At 42.0% G+C, this 26,457-nt stretch overlaps 1 protein-coding gene across 2 annotated transcripts in view; it reads left to right on the forward strand.

The window, feature by feature from the left end:
* Positions 1 to 20,891, forward strand: part of LOC106584157 (zinc finger protein 644) — a 53,288-nt gene extending 32,397 nt beyond the window's left edge. For both annotated transcript variants that reach the window (XM_014169088.3, XM_082967941.1), the window contains exons 3-9: positions 4,349 to 7,423; positions 7,694 to 7,901; positions 11,999 to 12,209; positions 12,939 to 13,104; positions 15,320 to 15,445; positions 17,294 to 17,399; positions 17,681 to 20,891. In XM_014169088.3, coding sequence (XP_014024563.3) covers positions 4,363 to 7,423; positions 7,694 to 7,901; positions 11,999 to 12,209; positions 12,939 to 13,104; positions 15,320 to 15,445; positions 17,294 to 17,399; positions 17,681 to 18,137 — 4,335 coding nt within the window. In that variant the 5' untranslated portion in view covers positions 4,349 to 4,362 and the 3' untranslated portion in view covers positions 18,138 to 20,891. The remainder of the gene's footprint in view (positions 1 to 4,348; positions 7,424 to 7,693; positions 7,902 to 11,998; positions 12,210 to 12,938; positions 13,105 to 15,319; positions 15,446 to 17,293; positions 17,400 to 17,680) is intronic.
* The last annotated feature ends 5,566 nt before the right edge of the window (positions 20,892 to 26,457 follow it).

A 26,457-nucleotide genomic window follows, 5' to 3' on the forward strand; every position in this document is an offset into this window, starting at 1 on the left:
TTATAGGCTACACTAAACGTTTTGGGCCTTTCTCTGGTGTCTCTGTATGGGTATGTGTGGGTAAAGGTGCAACCTGTGGTATTAACTATTGATTTTTGAAGTATATAACTTCTAAATGCCTCAAAAGCCTACCCCATCCTTTGCCAAAATATAAGGTGTTCTGGTGTATCGTGGTCTGTGTGGTACAGTAGACTTTAGACTGCTCTCCAGAATATGAACTGAACCAAGCCTTTCCTCCTCGCTGTGGAATTGTGGCTGAACAACACTATGCTCTCCTCTCCTTGGGACTGTGTCAGGCTGAATCTCTGCCTGTTTGTTTTGAGCCGTGGGCTTTGATACTCTTCTCACACTTCAGAGGCGGCTTCATAAATTCCCATTGTGTCAAGTAAATCAATAGTTCCCATTAGCTGAGGAAGTTGTCGAGCTGCTGCAGCACTTGCGGGGCAGCGGCCCCGCCTGGTTTAGTTGTGTGTTTTCTCTCCTGGTGAAGGCGGAGGCATAGACATACTGCATGGGGATGGGTGGCTGTCTGTTGATCCATCCAGACAGCTCCAGCGGTTGAACTGGTTTGGGTGACTGGTCCCAGTTGGGAAGAGGGAATTCCCTTAGACACCCTAAACTCAAAGCCTTTAACACTGATTCTCTGCTGATGTTAAGCCTGGCTCTTTCTTTGTTTAATTATGTTTTCAGGCTGTTCACGTGAGATTTTAGCCATTTCAGGGACACATTGTGATTCATATGTCTATGAATGGAACGACAGAAATATGTTTTCTTTCATTTTGACACAAAATTGAAATAAAAATGTTTCATCACTGTAATAAATGTAATATACACTGAATATACAAAACATTAAGAACACCTGCTCTTTCCATGACATAGCTTTCACCTGGTCAGTCTACGATCCCGTATTAATGTCAATCCACTTCAATCAGTGTCAATGAAGGGGAGGAGACTGGTTAAAGAAGGATTTTTAAGCCTTGAGAGAATTGAGACATGGATTGTGTATGTGTGCCATTCAGAGGGGGAATGGGCAAGACAACATTTTTAAGTTCCTTTGAACGGCGTATGGTAGTAGGTGCCAGGCACACTGGTTTGTGTCAAGAACTGAAACGCTGGTGTTTTTTTTTACGCTCAACAGTTTAAAGAGTTTCCTGTGTGTTATCAAGAATGGTCCACCACCCAAAGGACATCCAGTCAATGGGATGCTATGGGAGGCATTGGAGTCAACATGGGCCAGCATCCCTGTGGAACGCTTTTGACACCTTGCAGAGTACATGCCCCAACGAATTGAGGCTGTTCCAAGGGCAAAAGGGGGGGGGGGGGGGGGGAATTTAGGAAGGTGTTCTTAATGTTTTGTTCACTCTTTTGTACACTTTTGTCGCAGGTTTTGGTGTAAGGTCAAGAGTAAGATGCTTCAAGTTCTAAAGTTTGAACTGCTTTTCTACGATGCTTTTAAAGACATTGGGTCGCTGAGACAAGCTGATTATAAAATATGTCAGAAAGGTTTGTGTATCTTCAGGGAATACAGAAAAATTATGATAATATGCAATTATCGCCTCACTGTTTTTCCTGCAGTAACCTGAAGATGAGGTGCTATACGAGTGTTACTGCCAGTGCTGATACACCCAGAACCAAAAGGATTCAAAGAAAGAAAAATCCCAGTGACATATTATACATATCCGGGATTTTTTTTTTTTTTTACGCATTCAGTAGAATTTGGCTGAACACAAAGGTTTTATTTAAGAATGTTCTAGAACATAATGATGACTGAACATTCTCCCATATACAGTAAGATGTCCTGGGGTAAGATGTAGAGCTGGATTAATAGAAATACATCTCATAGAAAAGATAGAGATCGATCTATGCATACGGCTTAAATGTACTTAAGCCTATAATCATTGTAAATAGCTTCTGGCAATACAAAGTCAGCCCTTTTTCACATGAACTAAATGAAGTAAATAAAAGCAAATAAATGTTTGAAAATTGCATTGCTGTTGAACCCTAGCAGCTTGCTTGTGGTTGTTATATTTGGAACAGAAAGAGGGAGAGTCATACTGTATGCTAGTACCAGGGGTCAAAGTAGATGTCATTTCTTCCCGGTTGGTGACCTCTTATGTATGCACGCGCTTAATCCAATAATTACTTATAGAATCCATAATAATTCAATAGGATCTCTGTGGGCCTAGTTGTAAAGATGTGTCATTTAACTTTTAAAATGTATGACCTATTTTATCCTCTCTAGGTTTCTTCCTAGGTTCTGGCCTTTCTAGGGAGTTTTTCCTAGCCACTGTGCTTCTACACCTGCATTGCTTGCTGTTTGGGGTTTTAGGTTGGGTTTCTGTACAGCACTTTGTGACATCAGCTGATGTAAGAAGGGCTTTATAAATACATTTGATTGATTGATAGTGGCGTAAACACAACCAGTCATGATGTTTTCATCGGATTGTCAACAATCAATTCAAAGGGCTCCTTTACTAGGCTACCCGCGCACGTCATCCACTCACAACCTAAAGCGATGAATGGAAAGAGGCCTCCGTTACACAAAACACCACAAAGTCCAATGACATTTAGGCGATAGTCGTTAGCCCAGAATGTATGCTTCCACTGCTGTCCACGCACAGCTCAGTGTCGGCCATTCATCTGTACCTTGGCAAAATGTCGGTGTTCTCGTTGAACCACATCGCATTTTGGTGTGCAGGCTATACCACCCGTTTTCAAGTCCATTCGCTAATTTTTCATGCCTCTGACATGTGATAGCCTAATGATTAATAATGGTGTAATAGCCAACCGTTTTCTTGATATTTTGTTTTCATTATTGTGATAGGCTCATGATATACCGGTACGGCATACCCTCACAATTTTTTTTGCTGGGACCCCTTTACCGGACCGTACCGCCTTACTTTCACCCCTGGCTAGTACTACTCCTAATGAGCCTCTAAATGTAAAGCTGTAATCATATTCTGATGGCTTTGCCACCCTGCTGTTCAAGGGGGGTAGCAGTGACGTTAGCTTTAAATGCAGAGCATCTTTTCTGCCTCACCCTCCCTGCTAACCCAAGCCCCTACAGTAACACTACAGCAGATGGAGGGAATATGGTGCTCGGAAGGTTTTACCTCAGAGGTGGTAACAGTGAAGCCACTCATTAACACTGAATTTACCACTTCGTTAGCGACGTAGCTTCCTGTAGAGAGCAGCCAACACTGGATCATGTCAAATCCACTGAGCATACATTGTGGACTACACTACGGTTTATTCCAAATGGCACCCTATTCCTTATAGTGCACTACTTTTGACCAGAGCCCCTATGGGTCCTGGTCAAAAGTAGTGCACTAAATAGGGAATAGGGTGCCATTTGGGATGAAGCCTATGTCTATCAGCTAGGGCTACAACAACCCTGCCTGGACACTTCACATTGTACCAAGCTGTAAAATACATCACCTCGTCTCTTAGTCTCACAGCTTGACTATTACAAGGCTAGGAAGAGTGTTAAATGTTAGAAGATTTTATTCATGTATTTTCACTCTTTTAAGTGACTTGTTTAAACAGTTGAGTCTCTATTACATTCAGCAATCTGTCCTGACGACTATTGGTTTCTGTTTATATGTTTGTGTTTTTATAGCTGTGTGTGTTTTTATATCTGTGTGTGTGTGTGTGTGTGCGTGCATGCACGTATTTGTGTGTGTGTTCATGCGTGTGTTTGTGTGAGACAGACTGATTGTGTAGCCCGACGCATGCCAATTTGTCAGGATTGGAGCAACAACAGCGTCGTGCTGGGACCCGTGTTGGCACCATCACAGAGTGCTAAGACTGAGTATGATCTCATTGGAAGTCTACTTTGTTCCCATGGAAATTGGTCAATTTTAGCAGGCGTCTGGGAGCTTTCGGGGGAGGAACAGGAAGGTTGTATCCCAGAGGTGTGCTCTGGTAATTAAGAGCCCTCACCGGGGTATCTGGGGCTAACAGCAGGGTTTGTTGTGAAGAGAAGTGGCGGACGAGGGTGTGAGGAAAATCATAATGCAGTACCAGAGAGGAGCGTTGAAGTAATGCAGATAAAACTCTCATTGTGTGGAACAGTTGGGGAGAAAGTAGGCAGAGCTGAAACTTAACACTGTGAATAAAATAGTAATTGTTTGGATTTGTTATTCAACATAGTATTAGCCTGCATTTGATTTTAAAACAATATACAATGTAGTGATATGATAATTGTTGTGGGTTGGGCTGTACATATTTCAATTTGCCACATTTTAATAATGCATTTTTCACCGCCTTTAGCTCTCAAAACATGACATAAATTATTGAGCATGTTTAAAGCTGATTTGGTTATTTTTCTCTGTTTCTCTCTTCTCAGAACATACTGGTGAGATGGCTGATATAAAGCCAAATGCACAAGAGAACAAAGAAGGAGATGTGGTGGAACCAGTGTGTGACAGCTCCGGTGCCACTCTGGAGCCATTACAGCGTCACACGTCTTCCCTGAAGAACAATGCTGCAGGTCTGTCAGAGCAGCTGTCTTCTGACGGACTCCCAACCCCTTTAAATGGAGCACAGCCCAGTTCATTTGTACCCAACAGTGTCCCTGCTGTTCCCCACACAGCCCAAGCAGCCCATTCACTGCCTTCAGGAGCACTTGTTAATGGACCTGGTTCACACCCTGCCTCAGAGGAGAGCTGTGGCCTGAACAAAAACAGCACAATGTCCAACAATGTCCTGGTGGAAGCCCAGGACGCCCAACTACGACAATCTGGGAGGGACACAAGCCCTCAGGTGTTACCACCACCCAGTGAGCTTCAATCAGACGCCCTGAAGAACCCAGCAGGGCTCGTTCTGAAAACACTAGCCACCACGCAGCCAGGGGCCAACAACACGTCACCATCAGACTCTGAGGCTAGTGAGGCTGAACTGCCCTACCAGGCCCCCGACACCACCTTGTCACGCCACAGTCCACAGCCACACCAAACGCCAATTAACCAAATATGGACGGCCAAGGGAGTCAAGGCTAGAGCTAGATCTATATGGGACTTAAACACCACAGAGTCCTCTGAGAGCTCGTCGGACGGTTTTGACGGGACTGATGCACTACGCTGGGATTCACAGAAAGAGCTCATACGGGCGTTGTGGAAGAATCGCACAGTTGACAGCAGCTTAGAGACAAACGCTGCAGGAGTGGGAGTGATGTCTCAGCTTACCAACCAAAGACAGAGGAAGCGTAAAATACACCTGGTGGGTACGGCAGGCTCTCCTGAAAAAGTTTACAACTGCAGCACAAATCACACCTACAAAAAGTGGCATATTGAAGAGGAGGAGGATGATGAGGATTTTGACATCTCCAACATAAATGAAGATGATTCCTCCTGTAAAAAGGCTGATGTACAATCTTCTGTGAATTCATGTCAAGAGCATCCCAGTGACAGCCCTGTAATCATCAAGAAGCTGATTGTAAGAGCAGATTGCCACGAGGACAATCACTCCGTCTCCCTCTTTAGTAGAAAGCCCAAACAGCTTAAGACAGAGCAATCCGAACAAGAACCATCATTCTTCCCATGCACAATGTGCAATGTTAATTTCAAGGAGAAAAGGCATTTGCATAGACATATGATGTATCATTTAGATAGGCAAAATCACCAGGTACACCACCACGAGAAAGTTCCCCGGCCTTTTATATGCAGGGAGTGTGGGCGTTCGTTCCGCGATCGCAGCTCCCTCCTCAAGCACATGATTATCCACCAGGAGAGACGGGAGAAACTCATGGAGGAGATACAGGGACTCAACAAACTCCGAGACGAAGGCAGGAACGCCAAGCTCCAGTGCCCGCATTGTGTGTTCGGGACCAATTGCCCCAAGACGTTCGCCCAGCACGCCAAGACACATACCAAGGATAAACGTTATTACCTCTGCGCGGAGTGCAACCACGTGGCATTGACGGAACGGGAGCTTGAAGCACACCTGTACGCGATGCACTGTGACACACTGAAGTCCAAGTACAAGAACATGATCAAAGATGAGGAGTCAGAGTTTCTTACAGATAACAATGATGAATCCAGTAATGTTCTGTTTCAATGTAAAGTGTGCCCTTTCAGCACCCAGAACGAAGATGGCCTTAAAAGGCATTGTGAGCTGATACACCAACAGTCTGATTCTGATGATGAATGTGAAAATCTGCCATTTGAAAAAGCACTTAACCATCCAGATCAATATAGCCTAGCTGACCCGTCCAAAAAAACAGCAGATTTAAAACTACTGCAGCTAAAGCCAAAGTTCTGTATTAAAAAGCCTGCTTTCTGGAAAAGAGCGGATTTTCGCTTTTGGTCCGGTAGTGTAGCTGACTTTTACATGAGAGACACAGCAGACACACAGAAGTCTTACAAAGGTCTTACCTCCTCTCAGTTCAAGTGCAGCATTGTCAGCTCAGCAAACAAGCTGTCACCATCCCTGTGGAGCAGTGACAAGCCAAGCAAATTATCTCCTAAACCAACAGAGAAAATAGACGTGACAACAGGTCTCCCTTATGTTGAGGAAGACAATCAACTATACGACAATGTGGTTTCAGGAATCTCCGAAAGGACAAAATATCCCTCAAATGTTGATGCGTTGCTTACATCCAAGATGGTTAAACCAGGCCAGATGCTGTATCATAGCTACAACTCTGACAAGAGTCAGGGAGATAGCAACGACTTGACCGGCAGGAAGTCAGAGGCACAAGCTGTTACCCAAAAGACTCCATCCAAAAGAAAAATGTCCACTCCCTTCCACAACAGTGTGGACAAGGTGGTTGATAATGTTTTGCCAAAACTGAACCCAAAGTTAAAAGAGACTACAACTCCTGAGGACACAGAGGGAGACGATGATTATGAGGACACGTATGACTTTAGTGCTTACACCAGTGAGGCTACAGCCAACTTCCTGGATAGTAGTGAGAACGAGAGGAACCCCTACGCCCGTAGCTACTTCATACGCAGACAGAGGGGTTCTTCTATCAAAGAGAATCCTGCACCTGCTGCTGACGTCGGCCGTTTTGAAAAGAACGCCGTTCAGGTTGACCACCATTTTAATAAGACTGACGACAAGGACGGGGAGTATGACAGTGATGACATACAGAAGCTTATCATCAAAGAGGAGTGTATAGAAAGCTCAGTGTGTGACGATTCTCCAGAGTCACCCACCACCACCGGCACACACAACCAGAGTCTCTCCTATGACTATGACTTCTCCCCTTCTTTTGGAACAGAAAGGAAGTCCTGCCCCTACTGTCCTGCTGTGTTTGAGTCTGGGGTGGGCTTATCCAATCACGTGCGAGGGCACCTGTACAGGTTGGGGCTGAGTTATGACGCTCGCCATGTGGTGTCACCTGAGCGGGTAGCCTCACAGGACCGACAGCCACGCATACGCAGGAAGGTCCCCTCTGTGGTGCGGAGGATCAAAAAAGGTGAGCAACGTATTTATATTCAATAACTTATTGTTTTCTGCACTATTGCATTGTAATAGGGTTGAAGTAATCTGTTATTACAAAGTAACTATACTTATTACAGTTTTTTTCCCAGTCAAGTGTGTCATGTTATTTTTCTATAGATAGTGTATAATATTCAAAGTTACCCCAAAGTTAGCTAGTAATTTACCTAGATCGCTCTGGATAAGAGCGATACATGTAAATGTAGATAGTTAAAACGTAACCTTTTTTATAATCTCCATGTTGCAGCTGAGAAGCCGGAGTCTCAGGCGGAGCACACCTGTCCCCTGTGCTGGGGCTGGTTCGACACCAAGACAGGCCTCTCCAACCACGTGAGGGGCCACCTGAAGCGAATAGGGAAGACCAGCACCAGCACCAGTAAGAGTCCAGTGTGTATCCTCAATGAGCTGCTAAAGGACGAGCAGGAACACCAGAACATCCTCCAGATTCTCAACAGGTACTGTATACATTTCCTCTGAAAAGTTACTGTTCACACCTTTAAGGGATGTAATACAATGTTCTATCCTATATCATGTATACAGTGCCTTCAGAAAGTATTCATACCCCTTGACTTATTCCACATTTTGTTGTGCCTGAATCCAAAATGTATTAAATATGTTTTTTTCTAACCATCTACACACAATAACCCATAATGGCAAAGTGAATGTGTTTTTAGAAATGTTTGCTAATTTATTGAAAATGAACTACAGACATATCTAATTTACATAAGTATTCACACCCCTGAGTCAGTACTTTGTAGAATCATGTTTGGCAGTGATTACAGCTGTGAGTCTTTATGGTAAGTCTCCACACCTGGATTGTGCATTATTCTTTTCAAAATCCTTCAAGCTCAAATTGGTTGTTGATCATTGCTAGACAGCCATTTTCAGGTCTTGCCATAGATTTTCAAGCAGATTTAAGTCAAAACTGTAACTCAGCCACTCGGGAACATTCACTGTTTTCTTGATAAGCAACTCAAGTGTAGATTTGCCCTGAAAGGTACATTAATCTCCCAGTGTCTGGTGGAAAGCAGACCTACCCAGGTTTTTCTCTACGATTTTGCCTGTGCTTAGCTCCATTCCAGTACTTTTTATCCTGGAAAAACTCCCCAGTCCATAACGATTACAAGCATACCCATAACATGATGCAGCCACCACTGTGCTTGAAAAAAATCTGATGTGTTGTGTTGGATTTGCCCCAAACATAACGCTTTGTGTTCAGGACATAAAGTTAATTTCTTTGCCAAATTGTAGTTTCTTTATTGCCTTATTGCAAACAGGATGTCTGTACAGGCTTCCTTCTTTTCACTCTGTGAATTAGGTTACTATTGTGGAGTAATTACAATGTTGTTGATCCATCCTCACGTTTCTCCTATCGCAGCTATTAAACTCTGTTTTGTAACTGTTTTAAAGTCACCATTAGCCTCATGGTGAAATCCCTGAGCGGTTTCATTCCTCTCCGGCAACTGAGTTAGGAAGGACGCCTTTATCTTTGTAGTGACTGGGTGTATTGATACACCAACCAAATTGTAATTAATAACATCACAATGCTCAAAGGGATATTCAATTTGCCATCGACCAATAGGTGCCCTTCTTTGCGGGACATTGGAAACCTCCCTGGACTTTGTGGTTGAATCTGTGTTTGAAATTGACTGCTCGATTGGGGGACCTTACAGATAATCAAGGGGTTGAATGCTTATTAACTCAAGACATTTCAGCTTTTAATTTTGGATGGATTTCTAAAATGTTCTTCAAGCTAAATTCCACTTTGACATTATGGGGTATTGTGTGTAAATCAGTGACACAAAATTAGTATAATTTGTATATTTACTACATGGCCAAGCACACAACCATGCAATCTCCATAGACAAACACTGACAGTAGAATGGCCAGTACTGAAGAGCTCAGTGACTTTCAACGTGGCACTGTCATAGGTTGCCACCTTTCCAACAAGTCAGTTCATCAAATTTCTGCCCTGCTAGAGCTGCCTTGGTCAACTGTAAGTGTGGTTATTGTGAATTGGAAATGTCTAGGAGCAACAACGACTCAGCCGCAGAGTGGTAGGCTACACAAGCTCACAGAATGGAACCTGTCCTCGGTTGCAACACTCCCTACCGAGTTCCAAACTGCCTCTTGAAGCAACTTCAGCACAAGAACTGCTCGTCGGGAGTTTCATGAAATGGGTTTCCATGGCCGAGCAGCCGCACACAAGCCTAAGATCACCATGCACAATGCCGAGCATTGGCTAGAGTGGTGTAAAGCTCGCTGCCATTGGACTCAGGAGCAGTAGAAACGCGTTATCTAGAGTGATGAATCATGCTTCACCATCTGGCAGTCCAACAGACTAATCTGGATTTGGCGATTGCCAGCAGAACGCCACCTGCCCCAATGCATAGTGCCTGCCCCAATGCATAGTGCCAACTGTAAAGTTTGGTGGAGGAGTAATAATGGTCTGAGGCTGTTTTTCATGGTTTGGCCTAGGCCCATTAGTTCCCGTGAAGGGAAATCTTAATGCTACAGCATACACTGACATTCCAGACAATTCTGTGCTTCCAACGTTGTGGCAATAATTTGGGGAAGGCCCTTTCCTGTTTCAACATGACAATGCCCCCGTCCACAAAGCGAGGTCCACACAGAAATAGTTTGTCGAGATCGGTGTGTAAGAACTTGACTGGTCTGCTCAGGTTCCTGACCTCAACCCCATCGAACACCATTGGGATGAATTGGAACGCTGACTGCGAACCAGGCATAAACGCACAACATCAGAGCCCGACCTCACTAATACTCTTGTGGCTGAATGGAAGCAAGTCCCCACAGCAATGTTCCAACATCTAGTGGAAAGCCTTCCCAGAATAGTGGAGGCTATTGTAGCAGCAAAAGGTGTGTCTTCCGCATTTATTAATGCCCAAGATTTTGGAATGAGATGTTCGATGAGTAGGTGTCCACATACTTTTGGTCATGTAGTTTGTATATTATATATATACACAGTGCCTTCGGAAAGTATTCGGACCTCTTGACTTTTTCCACATTTTGTTACGTTACAGCCTTATTCTAAAATATATTAAATAAAAAGAAAATCCTCAGAAATCTACACCCAATACCCCATAATGACGAAGTGAAAACAGGTATTTAGATATTTTTACTAATTTATAAAAAACAAATACCTTATTTACGTAAGTATTCAGGCCCTTTGCTATGAGACTCGATATTGACCTCAGGTGCATCCTGTTTCCATGGATCATCCTTGAGATGTTTCTACAACTTGATTGGAGTCCACCTGTAGTAAATTCAATTGATTGGACATGATTTGGAAAGGCATACACCTGTCTATATAAGGTCCCACAGTTGACAGTGCATGTCAGAGCAAAAACCAAGCCATGAGGTTGAAGGAATTGTCCGTAGAGCTTCGAGACAGGATTGTGTCTAGGCACAGTTTTGGGGAAGGGGACCAAAACATTTCTGCAGCATTGAAGGTCCCCAAGAACACAGTGGTCTCCAACATTCTTAAATGGAAGAAGTTTGGAACCACCAAGACTCTTCCTCGAGCTCGCCGCCCAACCAAACTGAGCAATCGGGGGAGAAGGGCCTTGGTCAGGAAGGTGACCAAGAACCTGATGGTCATTCTGACAGAGCTTCAGAGTTCCTCTGTGGAGATGGGAGAACCTTCCAAATGGTCAACCATCTCTGCAGCACTCCACTAATCAGGCCTTTATTGTAGAGTGGCCAAATGGAAGCCACTCCTCAGTAAAAGGCGCATGGCAGGCCGCTTGGAGTTTGCCAAAAGGCACTTAAAGGACTCTTAGACCATGAGAAACAAGATTCTTTAAGAATGTGAAATGTCAGAATAATAGTAGAGTGATTTATTTCAGCTTTTATTTCTTTCATCACATTCCCAGTGGGTCAGAAGTTTACATACAGTCAATTTGTATCTGGTAGCATTGCCTTTAAATTGTTTAACTTCGGTCAAATGTTTCAGGTAGCCTTCCTCAAGCTTCCCACCATTAGTTGGGTGAATTTTGGCCCATTCCTCCTGACAGAGCTGATGTAACTGAGTCAGGTTTGAAGGCCTCCTTGATCGCACACTTTTTCAGTTCTGCCCACACATTTTCTATAGGATTGAGGTCAGGGCTTTGTGATGGCCACTCCAATACCTTGACTTTGTTGTCCTTAAGCCATTTTGCCACAACTTTGGAAGTATGCTTGAGTGTACAAATGCCAAGAGTGTACAAAGCTGTCATCAAGGCAAAGGGTGGCTACATTGAAGAATCTCAAATCTATTTTGATTTCTTTACTACATGATTCCATTCCATGTATTATTTCAAAGTGTTGATGTCTTCACTATTATTCTACAATGTAGAAAATTGTAACAATAAAGAAACACCCTTGAATGAGTAGGTGTGTCCAAACGTTTGACTGGTACTGTAGATATGATTTCTTTTTTTTGAACTTGTCTTAATTTTTATTTATTTTTCATTTTGGCTACTTTTATTTATTGTACTTTTTCATGTATCTCTCTGGCTATATCATTGTTGTGTTTTATTTTAAACCTGAACAGGAAGCAGTTCATCTCTCGACCAATCATCTCCCAGAAGTTCATTGGCAGCGACGGGCTCTTCCTAACACCGATGGGGATCCCAGTGAAGATCCAACATGGCTGCCAGCTGGGCCAGAATGGCACTCCCACTCCTTGGGATCCCAGTGCAAATACACCCAGGCAGGAGGGAGTTGAGAGAGAGGGTTTCTTTCCTGAGAGGAAGAGTATAGAGGTACTGTTGTTGTGCTGTATTGTTACCATGCTATTTTGTGTGATTAACTTTTACTTTTGGTTATGTTTTTATTTATATATATATATATATATATATATATATATATATATATATATATATATATATGCTACCATTCAAAGGTTTGGGGTCACTTAGAAATGTCCTTGTTTTTTAAAGAAAAGCACATTTTTTGTCCATTTAAAATAACATCAAATTGATCAGAAATACAGTGTAGACATTGTTAATGTTCTAAATGATTATTGAAGCTGGAAATGGCAGATTTTTTATGGAATATCTACGTAGGCGTACAGAGGCCAATTATCAGCAATCATCACTCCTGTGTTCCAATGGCACGTTGTGTTAGCTAATCCAAGTTTATAATTTTAAAAGGCTAATTGATCATTAGAAAACCCTTTTGCAATTATGTAACATAATTGCAAAAGGGTTTTCTAATAATCAGTGGTTGAAAAATGAGTTTTAATGACTCCAACCTAAGTGTATGTAAACTTCCAACTTCAACTATATATATATATATATATATTACTCTTTATCGTTGGGAAGGGCTCATAAGCAAGCATTTCACGGTAAAGTCTACACCAGTTGTATTCGGCGCATGTGACAAATACGATTTGATTTGCTTATGTTCAATGTCTTTATTTTATTTTACTCTGTGTCTTTGGGTATCTTGAAAGGTGCAAGTAAAATGTATTATTATTATTATTATTACAGATACGAGGTGTCATTGAACCATCCCGGAGCACTTTAGGCGAGCTTTTGAGGAAGAGGAAGTTGGACAAGGATGATGCAGATATGAACCACTTTACTGTGACCAAAGAGAGGGTTGAGGGGAGACCGAACCAACAGGCCAGCAACCTGGAAACACACTGGGCCCATGGTAAGAAGCCTCACAAATAATTTCTATACATATCAGAATATCAGCATTTTAGAGCACTTTCAGAACTGAAAAAGACATTGAGATTGTACAATTTCAAAATTGGTGACATCATGGTACAGTTGAAAAGGACTATTTACATGTCTTTTTCACCAACCCCCCCCCAAAAAAAACATTTTTTTTTTATTGTGATGAGACTGAACAGTGTTTAAAACAACCCAGTTAACCAAAATGTGCAATTTTTCTGTTTTCTGCCGAGTAACAGTGTCAAAAACTATAGAGTTACAAACTGCAGTTACTTTGTCTGCCAAGTATAATTTATTTGATGGTAATTATTATTGTAGTGCAACAAGGCCCCCTTTGTGATGGCAAATCATATATGACAAACAGTCTGTTTCAACTAGAATCAAATAAGACAAAAAAAATCCAGTTAAGGCAGATAGATGATGGATAGAAGTGACAGACACAGCTTTATTAGCTAAACTGTGTCGGCGGTCTGTTCTTTTCACAGTGTTCTATCTTCATAAGATTGATCAGTTTAGTCCTTTGCGGATAAGTATGATTCTTTTAGGTGTTCTTCGTAATAGTTTTATAGAGTGCGATGATACAGATTAACATAATATGTGACTTGTGCACACCAATTTCAGTATCAGCTTGCTTTAATGAAACACAAACTTGTCTTGTTCCACAGCCGTTTTGCATGTTTTACTAACTCTACAGCTTTTCATTACTTACAGGAGCCCATGTTAAATCACAAAATGTCAATCAAATGGACTTGGATTAAAAAGAAGAAACATTAAAAAAAGAAAAGTTCACAGTCAATTTAAGTATTGTAACGCACACATACAAAATGAATGTCATCAAAGGGGCTTTGAAATTGAAATAAAAAAACTGTCACGTTCTTTTGATGTGGCTCTGGAAGCACATCAGCTGTGTTTAAACACCTTTGTTTAATGTCTGTCCAAATAAGAGTTCCTGTCCGTTTTGCAGAATGATTAATAAAGATTTTAAATCAGATAGCAATTTTTTTTGGTCTGTCAGAATTCCAGTGATTGCCCATTTTGTGGCTGACAGTGTTGAATGTCATAGTTACTTTTTACATTTTAGCTGAAAGCTGAAACCTTAAAGGTAGAATAGACTGACTCACGCATTTGCTTTTAACCATCTAACAATGGCTTCTACACCATATTGCTGTAATCAGTGTTATGTTAAATGGAGATTTAACACACATTTTTGCAAACAAATTGTTGCAAACAATTTGCTGGTAATTTAAATAACCTTTAGTACCTTGTCATGGTTAAAAAACACCTCAGTAGCAGATGTTTTTTCACCTATTAGGTGTGAAATGAATGGGAAGCTGTCGCTATTGTTTTCACACAACTGCCAGTAGCTTCAGGACAGCCTGCATAGAAACTCGGTGTGGGCTTGTTACCCAATCAAATCTGTTTTAACAGGTGTTCGAAGAGACCTTTCATAATCTAACGCCTTTACGATTTTATCATGCTCTAGATGTAGCCTGCAGTGCCATGCCAAACCATTGTAATTAATGTGCAATATTGACACAATCAGCACAGTACGAATTTCTTGCCATAGCCAAAATAAAAATGTAAAACCCAAAATTGTTCCAAACCCTGCGTGAATCTTCTGCTACAGGTGAAAATAGGCATCCTGGAGTCCTTAGATTGTGATAAACATTACTCTCAACAACACGTCTCCAACTGCTAAGTGCAAAACATCTTTAAAATATGAAAACAGATGGAGGGAGAGGTGATGGCACTCAGGGAGTAGCAGTTTTACTTCATGTTCATCTATGTGCTCTGTAGTCATATTTCTTATATTTCTTCAGATTCTTCCCTTAGTCACCTCAACTCACCTCCAGATTTTATTTCTCAAAGACGCTTATCAAAGACCATGAAACCCAAGCAGCAATTAATATAGATGTAATGCTTATTGAACTATTTTAAAAAGTGGGCAGCATCCAAACAAAGTGTCTCTAATGGAAGGTAACTGTTAATGAAGTTAAAAACAAACAGAGCATGGTTTTCCGGAGGCATTTTGATTAGATGCTACACTCTTGACACTTGTTCAAAGACGTTCTCCTTGCAAGAAAAGTGTTGTCAATGAGCTTCTGGAACATGTTTAAAGTTTTGAACTCAACTTCTGTGTGCTTTGCTTTCTTTTGATTTTTCTCTCTTTCAATGTCTCTCTCACTTTCCAGAGAGAAATGCATCTAATAAGAAGATTTGCATTCACTGTAACACAACATTTCCCAGTGCTGTTAGCCTGTCCAATCATCTTCGCGCTTACGCACGCAGGAAGAGGGTTGCCATGTTAGAAGGAACAAGTAAGTTCACTAAGCCTGGTCACAAAAGTCAAGAACATAAAGGCACCTTTCTGAAATGACAGTGTTGAGTGTACCTTATTGAACATGTACAGAACATTGCGTCCCAAATGGTGCTCTATTCCCTATATAGTGCATTTGGAAAATATTCAGATCCCTTCATTTTACCACATTTTGTTATGTTACAGCCTTATTCCAAAATGGATGACATTTTTTTCCCCTCATCAATTTACACCCAATACCCCATGATGACAAAGCAAAAACAGGTTTTTACAAATGTCACATTTACATAAGTATTAAGACCCTTTACTCAGTACTTTGTTGTAGCACCTTTGGCAGCGATTACAGCCTTAAGTCTTCTTGGGTATGACACTACAAGCTTGGCACACCTGTGTTTGGGGAGTTTATCCTATTCTTCTCTGCAGATCCTCTCAAGCTCTGCCAGGTTGGATGGAGAGTGTCGCTGCACAGCTATTTTCAGGTCTCTCTAGAGATGTTCGATCGGATTCAAGTCTGGGCTCTGGCTGGGCCACTCAAGGACATTCAGAGACTTGTCCCGAAAGCCAGTTCTGCGTTGTCTTGGCTGTGTGCTTAGGGTCGTTCTCCTGTTGGAAGGTGAACGTTTGCCCCAGTCTGAGGCCCTGAGTGCTCTGGAGCATGTTTTCATCAAGGATCTCTGTGTACTTTGCTCCATTCATCTTTCCCTCGATCCTTATTACTCTCCCAGTCCCTGCAGCTGAAAAACATCCCCACAGCATGATGCTGCCACCACCATGCTTCAATAGTAGGGATGGTGCCAGGTTTCCTCCAGACGTGACGCTTGGCATTCAGGCCAAAGAGTTCAATCTTGGTTTCATCAGATCAGAGAATCTTGTTTCTCATGGTCTGAGAGTCCTTTAAGTGCCTTTTGGCAAACTCTAAGCGGGCTGTGATGTGGCTTTTATTGAGGAGTGGCTTCCATCTGGCCACTCTACTATAAAGGCCTGATTGGTGGAGTGCTGTAGAGATGGTTGTCCTTCCGGAAGGTTCTCCCATCTCCACAGAGGAACTCTGGACCTCTGTCAGAGTGACCATCAGGTTCTTGGTCACCTCCCTGACCAAGGCCCTTCTCCCCCGATTGCTTAGTTTGGCCGGGCGGCAAGCTCTAGGAAGAGTCTTGGTGGTTCTAAATTTCTTCCATTGAATAATGATGGAGGCCACTGTGTTCTTGGGGACCTTCAATGCTGCAGAAATATTTTGGTACCCTTCCCCCAGATCTGTTCCTCAACATAATCCTGTCTCTGATCTATACGAACAATTCCTTTGACCTCATGGCTTGGTTTTTGCTCTGACATGCACTGTCAACAGTGGGACCTCATATAGACAGGTGTGTGTGCCTTTCCAAACGATCTCCAATCACTTGAATTTACCACAAGTGGACTCCAATCAAGCTGTAGAAATATCTCAAGGATGATCAATGGAAACAGGATGCCCCTGAGCTCAATTTCGAGTCTCATAGCAAAGGGTCTGAATACTTATGTAAATAAGCTATTCCTGTTTTTTATTTTTGTATACATTTGCAAAAATGTATGGGGTATTGTGTATAGATTGATGAGGATGATTTTTTTTTTAAAGAACATTTTAAAATAAGGCTATAACGTAACAAAATGTGGAAAAAGTCCAAGGGTTCTGGATACTTTCCGAATGTACAGTACTGTATAGTGTACTACTTTTGACCAGGGCCCCCATTGGGACACAGCCTGTGACTCTCTCTGTCCTGGTGTCAATCAGTGTGCTAAGTTGCATGGAGTTGTCTATAGTAAGTTGGTCTGTACTGACTTGGTCTGCAATGACATGATTTGTGTCTTTCAGCCTATTCCTGTATACTGAAGAAGCCTAGGTTGAGGGCTGGACCAAAGAACACCCTGTTCTCAGCTCTCCCATGTGCTGTTGAGGAGATGTATAGACTCACCTGCAGGTATGTAGGACCACACAAGCTTCTCTGTCCCCTCCCTGTTTTTGTTCGCGTATTGATTTGTTGTGCATTCCACCCTGTAGCCACAAGGCACAAAGAAATTACGGATTGCCCCTTTAATATTGTGAAATGGTCATGCATCGGTTCTAAAAATATATTGTATGTATTGTACACCTGAACAGGAAAATTATTGCCACTTCAGATGCTAAACAGTATCCGTATGTATGCTAACCTAACCTAGCCTAACATAACATAACTTAACTCTCTCTCTCTCTCCTATGCAGATTCTGTGACCTCGTCTTCCAGGGTCCTCTGTCTATCCAGGAGGATTGGCTCAGGCACTTACAGAGGCACCTCATGCACACCAGTGTCCCTCGCACAGGAGCTGGCATGGTGGAGGTCCTGCGACTACACAAAGAGACGCCCTCCTTGCCCCCCCAGCAGCACCCCTCTCGGGAGCCCCCAACATCCAATGAGCCCCCCACGGCTCATGAGCCCCAGACGCACCATGAGCACCCCTGCTTGGAACACCCCTCTCCTCATGATCACCCTTTGCCCCAGCAGGAGCCCCCCTTGCCCCATGGGCCCACCTTGCCCAATGAGCACCCCGAAACCCACGAGCACCCTGAGCTCCATGATGAGCATCCCTTGCACCATGCACCCCCCTCGTCCAATGAGCACCCAAGCCTGGAGCAGCACACGGCCACGTCCTTTCCAGAGCTTCTTCCAGTGGCGTCCTGAACTAGAGGGTTGTTTACACATTTTCACTTTATATCTGTATCCTCTACATGTAAATATGGATAGAAACATAGAAATATAGATAGATAGAACAATTCTAAAGCTATATGTTTTTCTTAATATGCACAATACCAGCCCTTCCCTCTATTTTATAAGACCTGTCTCTATACTGTATATAATGGATCTTGTTACTTATATGTACAGAAACAAAGACTTGTGCTTGAGATGCAAAAATGCCAACAATCGCTGAAGCTAGAACAGTAGTCAGTTCAGAACCTTGTATCTCAACTTTTCTAACCGAACGTTTGCAGTCTGTAACCGCTTCTACTCTACTATGTTTAGGGGAAGTTTTACCTACAGGTAATCTTGCCATCTTGCAACAGGTACACATGTTAAATGTGTCTTCTTGCTTCCTTCTTTGCACTGTTTAGCAGTCAGTCAGAACGTTAAATCCATTACCAAATGTGACAACTGACACCTCAGCATTGTGTAAGTGATATATGCTTTGTCCGTTACTTTTAACTGTAGCCTATAGAAGCCATAATCAGAATACAGGGTCAATAAACAGTACCAGTCAAAGGTTTGGCGACACCTACTCATTCCAGGGTTATTATTTTCTTTTGACTATTTTCTACATTGTAGTAAAGACATAAAAACTATGAAATAACACAATAGCCACCCTCTGCCTTGGTCACAGCTTTGCACACTCTTGGCATTCTCTAAACCAGCTTCATGAGGTAGTCACCTGGAATGCATTTCAATTAACAGGTGTGCCTTGTTAAAAGTTATTTTGTGGAATTTCTTTCCTTAATGCGTTTGAGCCAATCAGTTGTGCTGTGATAAGGTATGGTTGGTATACAGAAGATAGCCCTATTTTGTAAAAGACCAAGTCCATATTATGGCAAGAACAACTCAAATAAGTAAAGAGAAATGACAGTCCATCAATACTTTAAGACGTGAAGGTCAGTCAATTTGGAAACTGCAGTCGCAGAAACCATCAAGCGCTATGATGAAACTGTCTCTCATGAGGACCACCACAGGAAAGGAAGACCCAGAGTTACCTCTGCTTTAGAGGATAAGTTCATTAGAGTTACCAGCCTCAGAAATTGCAGCCCAAATAAATGCTTTACAGAGTTCAAGTAACAGACACTTCTCAAAATCAACTGTTCAGAGACTCAGGCCTTCATGGTCAAATTGCTGCAAAGAAACAACTACTAAAGGACACAAATAATAAGAAGAGACTTGCTTGGGCCAAGAAACAAGAGTAATGGACATTAGACCAGTGGAAATCTGTCCTTTGGTCTGATGAGTCCAAATTTGAGATTTTTGGTTCCAACTGCCATGTCTTTGTGAGACGCAGAGTAGGTGAACAGATGATCTTTGCATGGCTGGGTAAGGGCTATTTGACCAAGAAGGAGAGTGATGGAGTGCTGCATCAGATGTCCTTATCCTCCCCTTAATTGAGATGGTTTAGGATGAGTTGGACGAAAAAAGCAGCCAACAAGTGCTCAGCATATGTGGGAACTCCTTCAAGACTGTTGGAAAAGCATTCCTGGTGAAGCTGGTTGAGATAATGCCAAGGGTGTGCAAAGCTGTCATCAAGGCAAAGGGTGGCGACTTTGAAGAATCTAAAATATATTTTGATTTGTTTAACACTTTTTTGGTTATTACATGATTCCATATGTGTTATTTCATCGTTTTGATGTCTTCAGTATTATTCTACAATGTAGAAGATAGTGAAAATAAAGAAAAACTCTTGAATGAGTTTTCTGTGTCCAAACCTTTGACTGGTACTGTATATCACAAATTATATGTATTGCTAGAACTGTCCATACTGTATGAATGGACACATTATCTGCTTTCTCTCTAACTGTCATGTTAATTATTTCCTATTTGTCTTGTTCTGATGAAATTGGAATTGCGATATGTTCTCATTTTAAGTTAATCAACAAAAGAAAACATGTTTTCTTGTGATTTATCTCTAAGACCAATATTATAGTGTATTTCCTGAAATATTCAACAAGTTTGAACATTGTGTCACTGGATTCTTGTACAGTGTAAGCTGAGTAGCTCATCAATATCATGCAATATACACATTTACCTCAAAAGTGGTTTTATGGAGAAGCAGGTGCTTCAGTACACTGCTTGTTAATTGGTTTGACTATCAACCTTTGCCAATTTGCTAACCCTGCCAAATAAACATGCAGAAGCAGTGGATTGAGGCTAGTTTTTTTCAATAACATTTAGAGGTAAGACTAAAGATGAAGAAAGGCTGAGATAGTGGTGAATTATTGGTTTAAGGCGTTTATTAGTCCTAGTTAATGAAGCACATTGTTCTGTACTGTTCTTTTGATGATTCAACACCGCCAAGCACCATTTCTAATATTATTATGGATAACTTACCTATCCCTTCTGAAATGGATTTCACAGTCTAATAAAAAGACTAGGAGCTTTTTAATCCAAGTCAAGTTACAGCGTAAATCACATTTCCATGGTGCTGAAACTTCCAGTTAGATATTGTATTATGCTAAGTAAAATACACAAGTTTAATGTTTTATTCATCTAGACAACACTAGCGAATGTCTGAGAGATGTGAATGTCTGAGAGATGTGAATGTACTGTAATAATGTCTGGTTGGTTTAACATCATACTTCATTTTGGATGATTAAGAAAGGTAGGCTCTATATACATTGTATTCGTTCAGCTTTCTGTAATAAATATATCAAGAACTTGCTGAAATAAAATACTGAAATTAAATAGTTAAATTGGCCTTTTAACTTTTTTACAGTTATTCGTTTCTCACCCCCTACAAGTCCTGGTAACTCGGTCTATAACATTGTGGCTGTACAAAATAAATATACACTGATTTTATATAACCTGTCATTCTCGCCTTTTGTTTTTAGCTTTTGTAAGTATGCTTGGTTGGTGGGACCATAGAGTTCCTATTAAATTTCACCAATGAAAAAGTAGTGCACCATATAGGGAATAAGGTACCATTTGACACGCACTCGACGTCTGCTAGAAACCCAACCCATGGCACAGGGGGCCGACACTGCAGTTTATCCTGGTCCGTATTTAAAACAGGATGATCAAAGCTGTACAAACCAATTGTCATCATGTTCCTCCGGAGGGGATTCTCAAGTACATTAATGCTCCTTCTCAGGGAAATAATTGTGCTACTCTGTGACTTCATTAGGTCTCCTGGCTGTTTCAAAAGATGTTCTCTGCGGAGGTTGGGAGCCACGTCACGGGGCAGACACCGTCCCAAAGGGCACCATGAATAAAAACCAAAGAGAGATTATAATGAGATTGAGCCAGCCATGACCAGGAGTGGGGTTTTTATTATTTCACCGGCAGCCCGGAGAGAGAGCGAGAGAGAGACATAAAGAAATGTGTTACATGGTAGGAGCCACACTGGCCATCTGCAGTAGTGGTCCAGTGGTAGCTAGTAGTAGACCAAAGCATGGTTATTATTAGGGCCTGAGAATCAAAGACGCCCCTCTCTGGAGATTACTTCTCTATTAAAACTGTATATAAACGTCTGATTCCCCTATACCACATGGAGTAGAGAGAGAGAGAGAGGGGCTAGCTGCATTTAACCAGAACCAGTGAATAGTAATGAGTTAGCGTGGTAAAATGAGAGAATAGCAACAGCATTTACCTTGAATCATCACGGTATTTTATTTGTTAATTTTAGTCTCTCCAGAAAGTATAAGCAACGAGACAAGTTGTTTAATTTTAATAGGAGAGCCTTAGGAGGTAAGTAAAAAAAAAACTCACATTAGGAGTGTCTGTGATACTGTGTGATACTGCAGTAGGGGAGACTAAAGGGAAGCTTCCAGCCACTCTAAGAAGGTTAGTTCCTATTAGTTAAATAAAGGTTAAATAAAAAATAAAAAATAGTGTATGTTAAGGTGTTTCAGGTGGACCAGTAGACTATGTCTCCGTCGCAACTGGCACCCCACTGAGCACAGATGTCAATTCAACATCTATTCCACGTTGGTTCAATGTAATTTCATTTAAATGACATGGAAACAATGTTGATTCAACCAGTATGTGCCCAGTGGGACCCTATTACCTATATAGTGCACTAACTCTGACCAGAGCCGGAGCCCTAGGGGTGTAGGGAATAGGGTGTCATTTGAGAAGCAGCCTATCACTGCACCATGAGAAACTGGGTGATTGACTGATGGCACTTATCTGTCAAGCCTGGCTTTTTTCACCCACCTTATCGTCTGTGGCAGCAGCGGAGATCCAGAGTTCAAATCCATTGATCACGTCCTTCTTTATCTTTCTGTTCTGGCTGGTTATTCTGAAGTGCCAACCCGGGGACCGCTGTCCGACGCTTCCTGTACAAAAAAAGGAGTGAAAAATCCATAGGTTTCCATTATCTGTTTGGGCAGTGTCACTGGCCTGTCAATGATCCCGTTACCGGGGCGGTACAGGGGTGAGGCGGCTGGGCGAGGGGCCCCCACTCCATGTCTGTGTCACAAATGGCACCCTATTCCAAATTCCTATGGTCCAAAAGTAGTGCACTATATAGGGAATAGGGAGACATTTGGGAGGCTTCCGATTGCTTGCTCCACTGACAAGAGGAATAAGTTGGAAGTTCTGGGAACACAGATTTGCACTTCAAGCGGTCGTCTGAGGAGGCCGAGAGTGAGAGCCCACCACACGGGCAAGGGGGCAAGTTGATGGGGGGAGGGGCAGTGAAGGGGGAGGTGAGTGAGGATGGAGGGGTGATGGGGGTTGGATTCCCAGCCTGTCAGCCTGTCTGCCTCAGCCACTGTCGTCTGTCTGTTTGTCTGTGTCTGACTGTCTCGTTTCCACAGCACTCACGCTTTTATCCTCCCTTTAATAATTTACGTCTGGATACACCAAAGGAAAGGAAACCCAGGTGCACTGATTGTGGCTGATGGAAATTCATCAACTCCATTGACCCTGGTGTCCTCAGTGGCGTCCATAGGCCTGGGCTTCCAGAGCTTCAGCCGCTGATGTTTTTGGTCCAGCCCCAAACCTTTTGATGGTCAAAGAAATTACAAATAATAATTATAATAATAATATATACACTACCGGTCAAAAGATTTAGAACACCTACTCATTCAAAGGTTTTTCGTAATTTTGACTATTTTAGAATAATAGTGAAGACATCAAAACTATGAAATAACGCATGTAGTAACCAAAAAGGTGTTAAACAAATCAAAATATATTTTATATTTGAGATTCTTCAAATAGCAACCCTTTGCCTTGATGACAGCTTTGCACACTGTTGTCATTCTCACAACCAGCTTCATGAGGCAGTCAGCTGGAATGCATTTCAATTAACAGGTGTGCCTTCTTAAAAGTGAATTTGTGGAATTTCTTTCCTTCTTAAACCGATTGAGCCAATCAGTTGTGTTAAGACAAGGTAGGGTTGGTATACAGAAGATAGCCGTTTTGGTAAAAGACCAAGTCCATATTATGGCAAGAACAGCTCAAAGAAGCAAAGAGAAACGACTGTCCATCATTACTTTAAGACCTGAAGGTCAGTCAATACGGAACATTTCAAGAACTTTGAAAGTTTCTTCAAGTGCAGTTGCAAAAACCATCAAGCGCTATAATGAAACTGTCTCGCATGTTTACCGCCACAGGAATGGAAGACCCAGAGTTACCTCTGCTTTAGAGGATAAGTTCATTAGAGTTACCAGCCTCAGAAATTGCAGCCCAAATAAATGCTTCACAGAGTTCAAGTAACAGACACATCTCAACATAAACTGTTCAGAGGAGACTGTGTGAATCAGGCCTTCATGGTTGAAGTGCTGCAAAGAAACCACTATTAAAGGACATCAATAATAATAAGAGACTTGCTTGGGCCAAGAAATACGGGCAATGGACATTAGACCGTTGGAAATTTGTCCGTTGGTCTGATGAGTCCAAATTTGAGATTTTTGGTTCCAACCGTCGTCTCTTTGTGAGACGCAGTGTGGGTGAACGGATGATCTCCGCATGTGTATTTCACCCCGTGAAGCATGGAGGAGGAGGTGTTATGGTGTGGGGGTGCTTTGCTGGTGACACTGTCAGTGATTTAGGCACACTTAACCAGCATGGCTACCACAGCATTCTGCAGCGATACGCCATCCCATCGGGTTTTGGCTTAGTGGGACAATCATTTGTTTTTCAAAACATCCAGCCTGTGTAAGGGCTATTTTACGAAGAAGGAGATTGATGGAGTATGGCTTCAGATGACCTGGCCTCCACAATCCCCTGACCTCAACCAAATTGAGATGGTTTGGGATGAGTTGGACTGGAGAGTGAAAGAAAAGCAGCATATGTGGGAACTCCTTCAAGACTGTTGGAAAAGCATTCCAGGTGAAGCTGATTGAGAGAATGCCAAGATTGTGCAGAGCTGTCATCAGGGCAAAGGGTGGCTACCACCTTTTTGTTACTACATGATTCCGTATGTGTTATTTCATAGTTTTGATGTCTTCACTATTGTTCTACAATGTAGAATAGTAAAAATAAAGAAGACCCTTGAATGAGTAGGGGTTCTAAAACTTTTGACAGGTAGGTTATATATATATAAACACTGAACAAAAATATAAACGCAACATGTAAGAGTTGGTTTAATGTTTCATGAGCTGAAATAAAAGATCACAGAAATTTTCCATATTCACAAAAAGTGTATTTCTCATCCTTGTTAGTGAATAATCGCACCAACTGTTGTCACCTTCTCACCAAGCTGCTTGGCGATGCTCTTGTAGCCCATTCCAGCCTTGTGTATGTCTACAATCTTGTCCCTGACATCCTTGGAGAGCTCTTTGGTCTTGGCCAAGGTGGAGAGTTTGGAATCTGATTGATTGATTGCTTCTGGCTCCCAGGTGTCTTTTATACAGGTAACAAGCTGAGATTAGGAGCACTCCCTTTAAGAGTGTGCTCCTAATCTCAGCTCGTTACCTGTATAAAAGACACCTGGGAGCCAGAAATCTTTCTGATTGAGAGGGGATCAAATACTTTTTTCCTTCACTGTGTATATATATATACATATATATATATACACAGTACCAATCAAAAGTTTTGACACACCTACTCATTCTAGGATTTTTCTTTATTTTTACTATTTTCTACATTGTAGTGTAATAATGAGACATCAAAACTATGAAATAACACATATGGAATCATGTAGTAGCCAAAAAAATGTTAAACAAATCGAAATATATTTTATATTTGAGATTCTTCAAAGTTGCCACCCTTTGCCTTGATGACAGCTTTGCACACTCTTGGCATTCTCTCAACCTGCTTCACCTGGAATGCAGTCTTGAAGGAGTTCCCGCATTTGCTGAGCACTTGTTGGCTGCTTTTCTTCCCTCTGCGGTCCAACTCATCCCAAACCATCTCAATTGGGTTGAGGTCGGGTGATTGTGGAGGCCAGGACATCTGATGCAGCACTCCGTCACTCTCCTTTGTGGTCAAATAGCCCTTACACAGCCTGGAGGTGTGTTGTGTCATTGTCCTGTTGAAAAACAAATACAAATGATATACTCTCACTAAGCGCAAACCAGATGGGATGGCGTATTGCTGCAGAATGCTGTGGTAGCCATGTTGGTTAAGTGTGCCTTGAGTTCTAAATAAATCACTGACAGTGTCACCAGCAAAGCACCCCCACACCATCACACCTCCTCCTCCATGATTTACAGTGGGAACCACACATGTAAAAATCATCCATTCACTTACTCTGCGTCTCACAAAGAGACGGCGGCTGGAACCAAAAATCTCAAATATGGACTCATCAGACCAAAGGACAAAGGGTGGCTACTTTGAAGAATCTCAAATATATATTTTTTTTTATTTGTTTAACACTTTTTTGGTTACTAGACCCACTTCAATTTTCTTACTGGCCCAATAGGTCCACAGACGATGCAATTGCCATCAAACTGTCCTATCCCATCTGGACAAGAGGAATACCTATGTAAGAACTCCATAGTAACTCCAAGCTCATCATTAACCTCTTACATCTAGATGTTCCGCTAGCGGAACACCTGCTCCAATATCCAATGATGGGCGTGGCGTGAAATACAAAGTCCTCGAAAATCCGAAAACTTCAATTTTTCAAACATATGACTATTTTACACCATTTTAAAGACAAGACTCTCCTTCATCTAACTACACTGTCCGATTTCAAAAAGGCTTTACAGCGAAAGCAAAACATTAGATTATGTCAGCAGAGTACCCAGCTAGAAATAATCAGACACCCATTTTTCAAGCTAGCATATAATGTCACAAAAAACAAAACCACAGCTAAATGCAGCACTAACCTTTGATGATCTTCATCAGATGACACTCCTAG

Source organism: Salmo salar, chromosome 23 (assembly GCF_965601325.2).
Source record: "Salmo salar chromosome 23, fSalSal1, whole genome shotgun sequence".
Taxonomy (NCBI): Eukaryota; Metazoa; Chordata; class Actinopteri; order Salmoniformes; family Salmonidae; genus Salmo; species Salmo salar.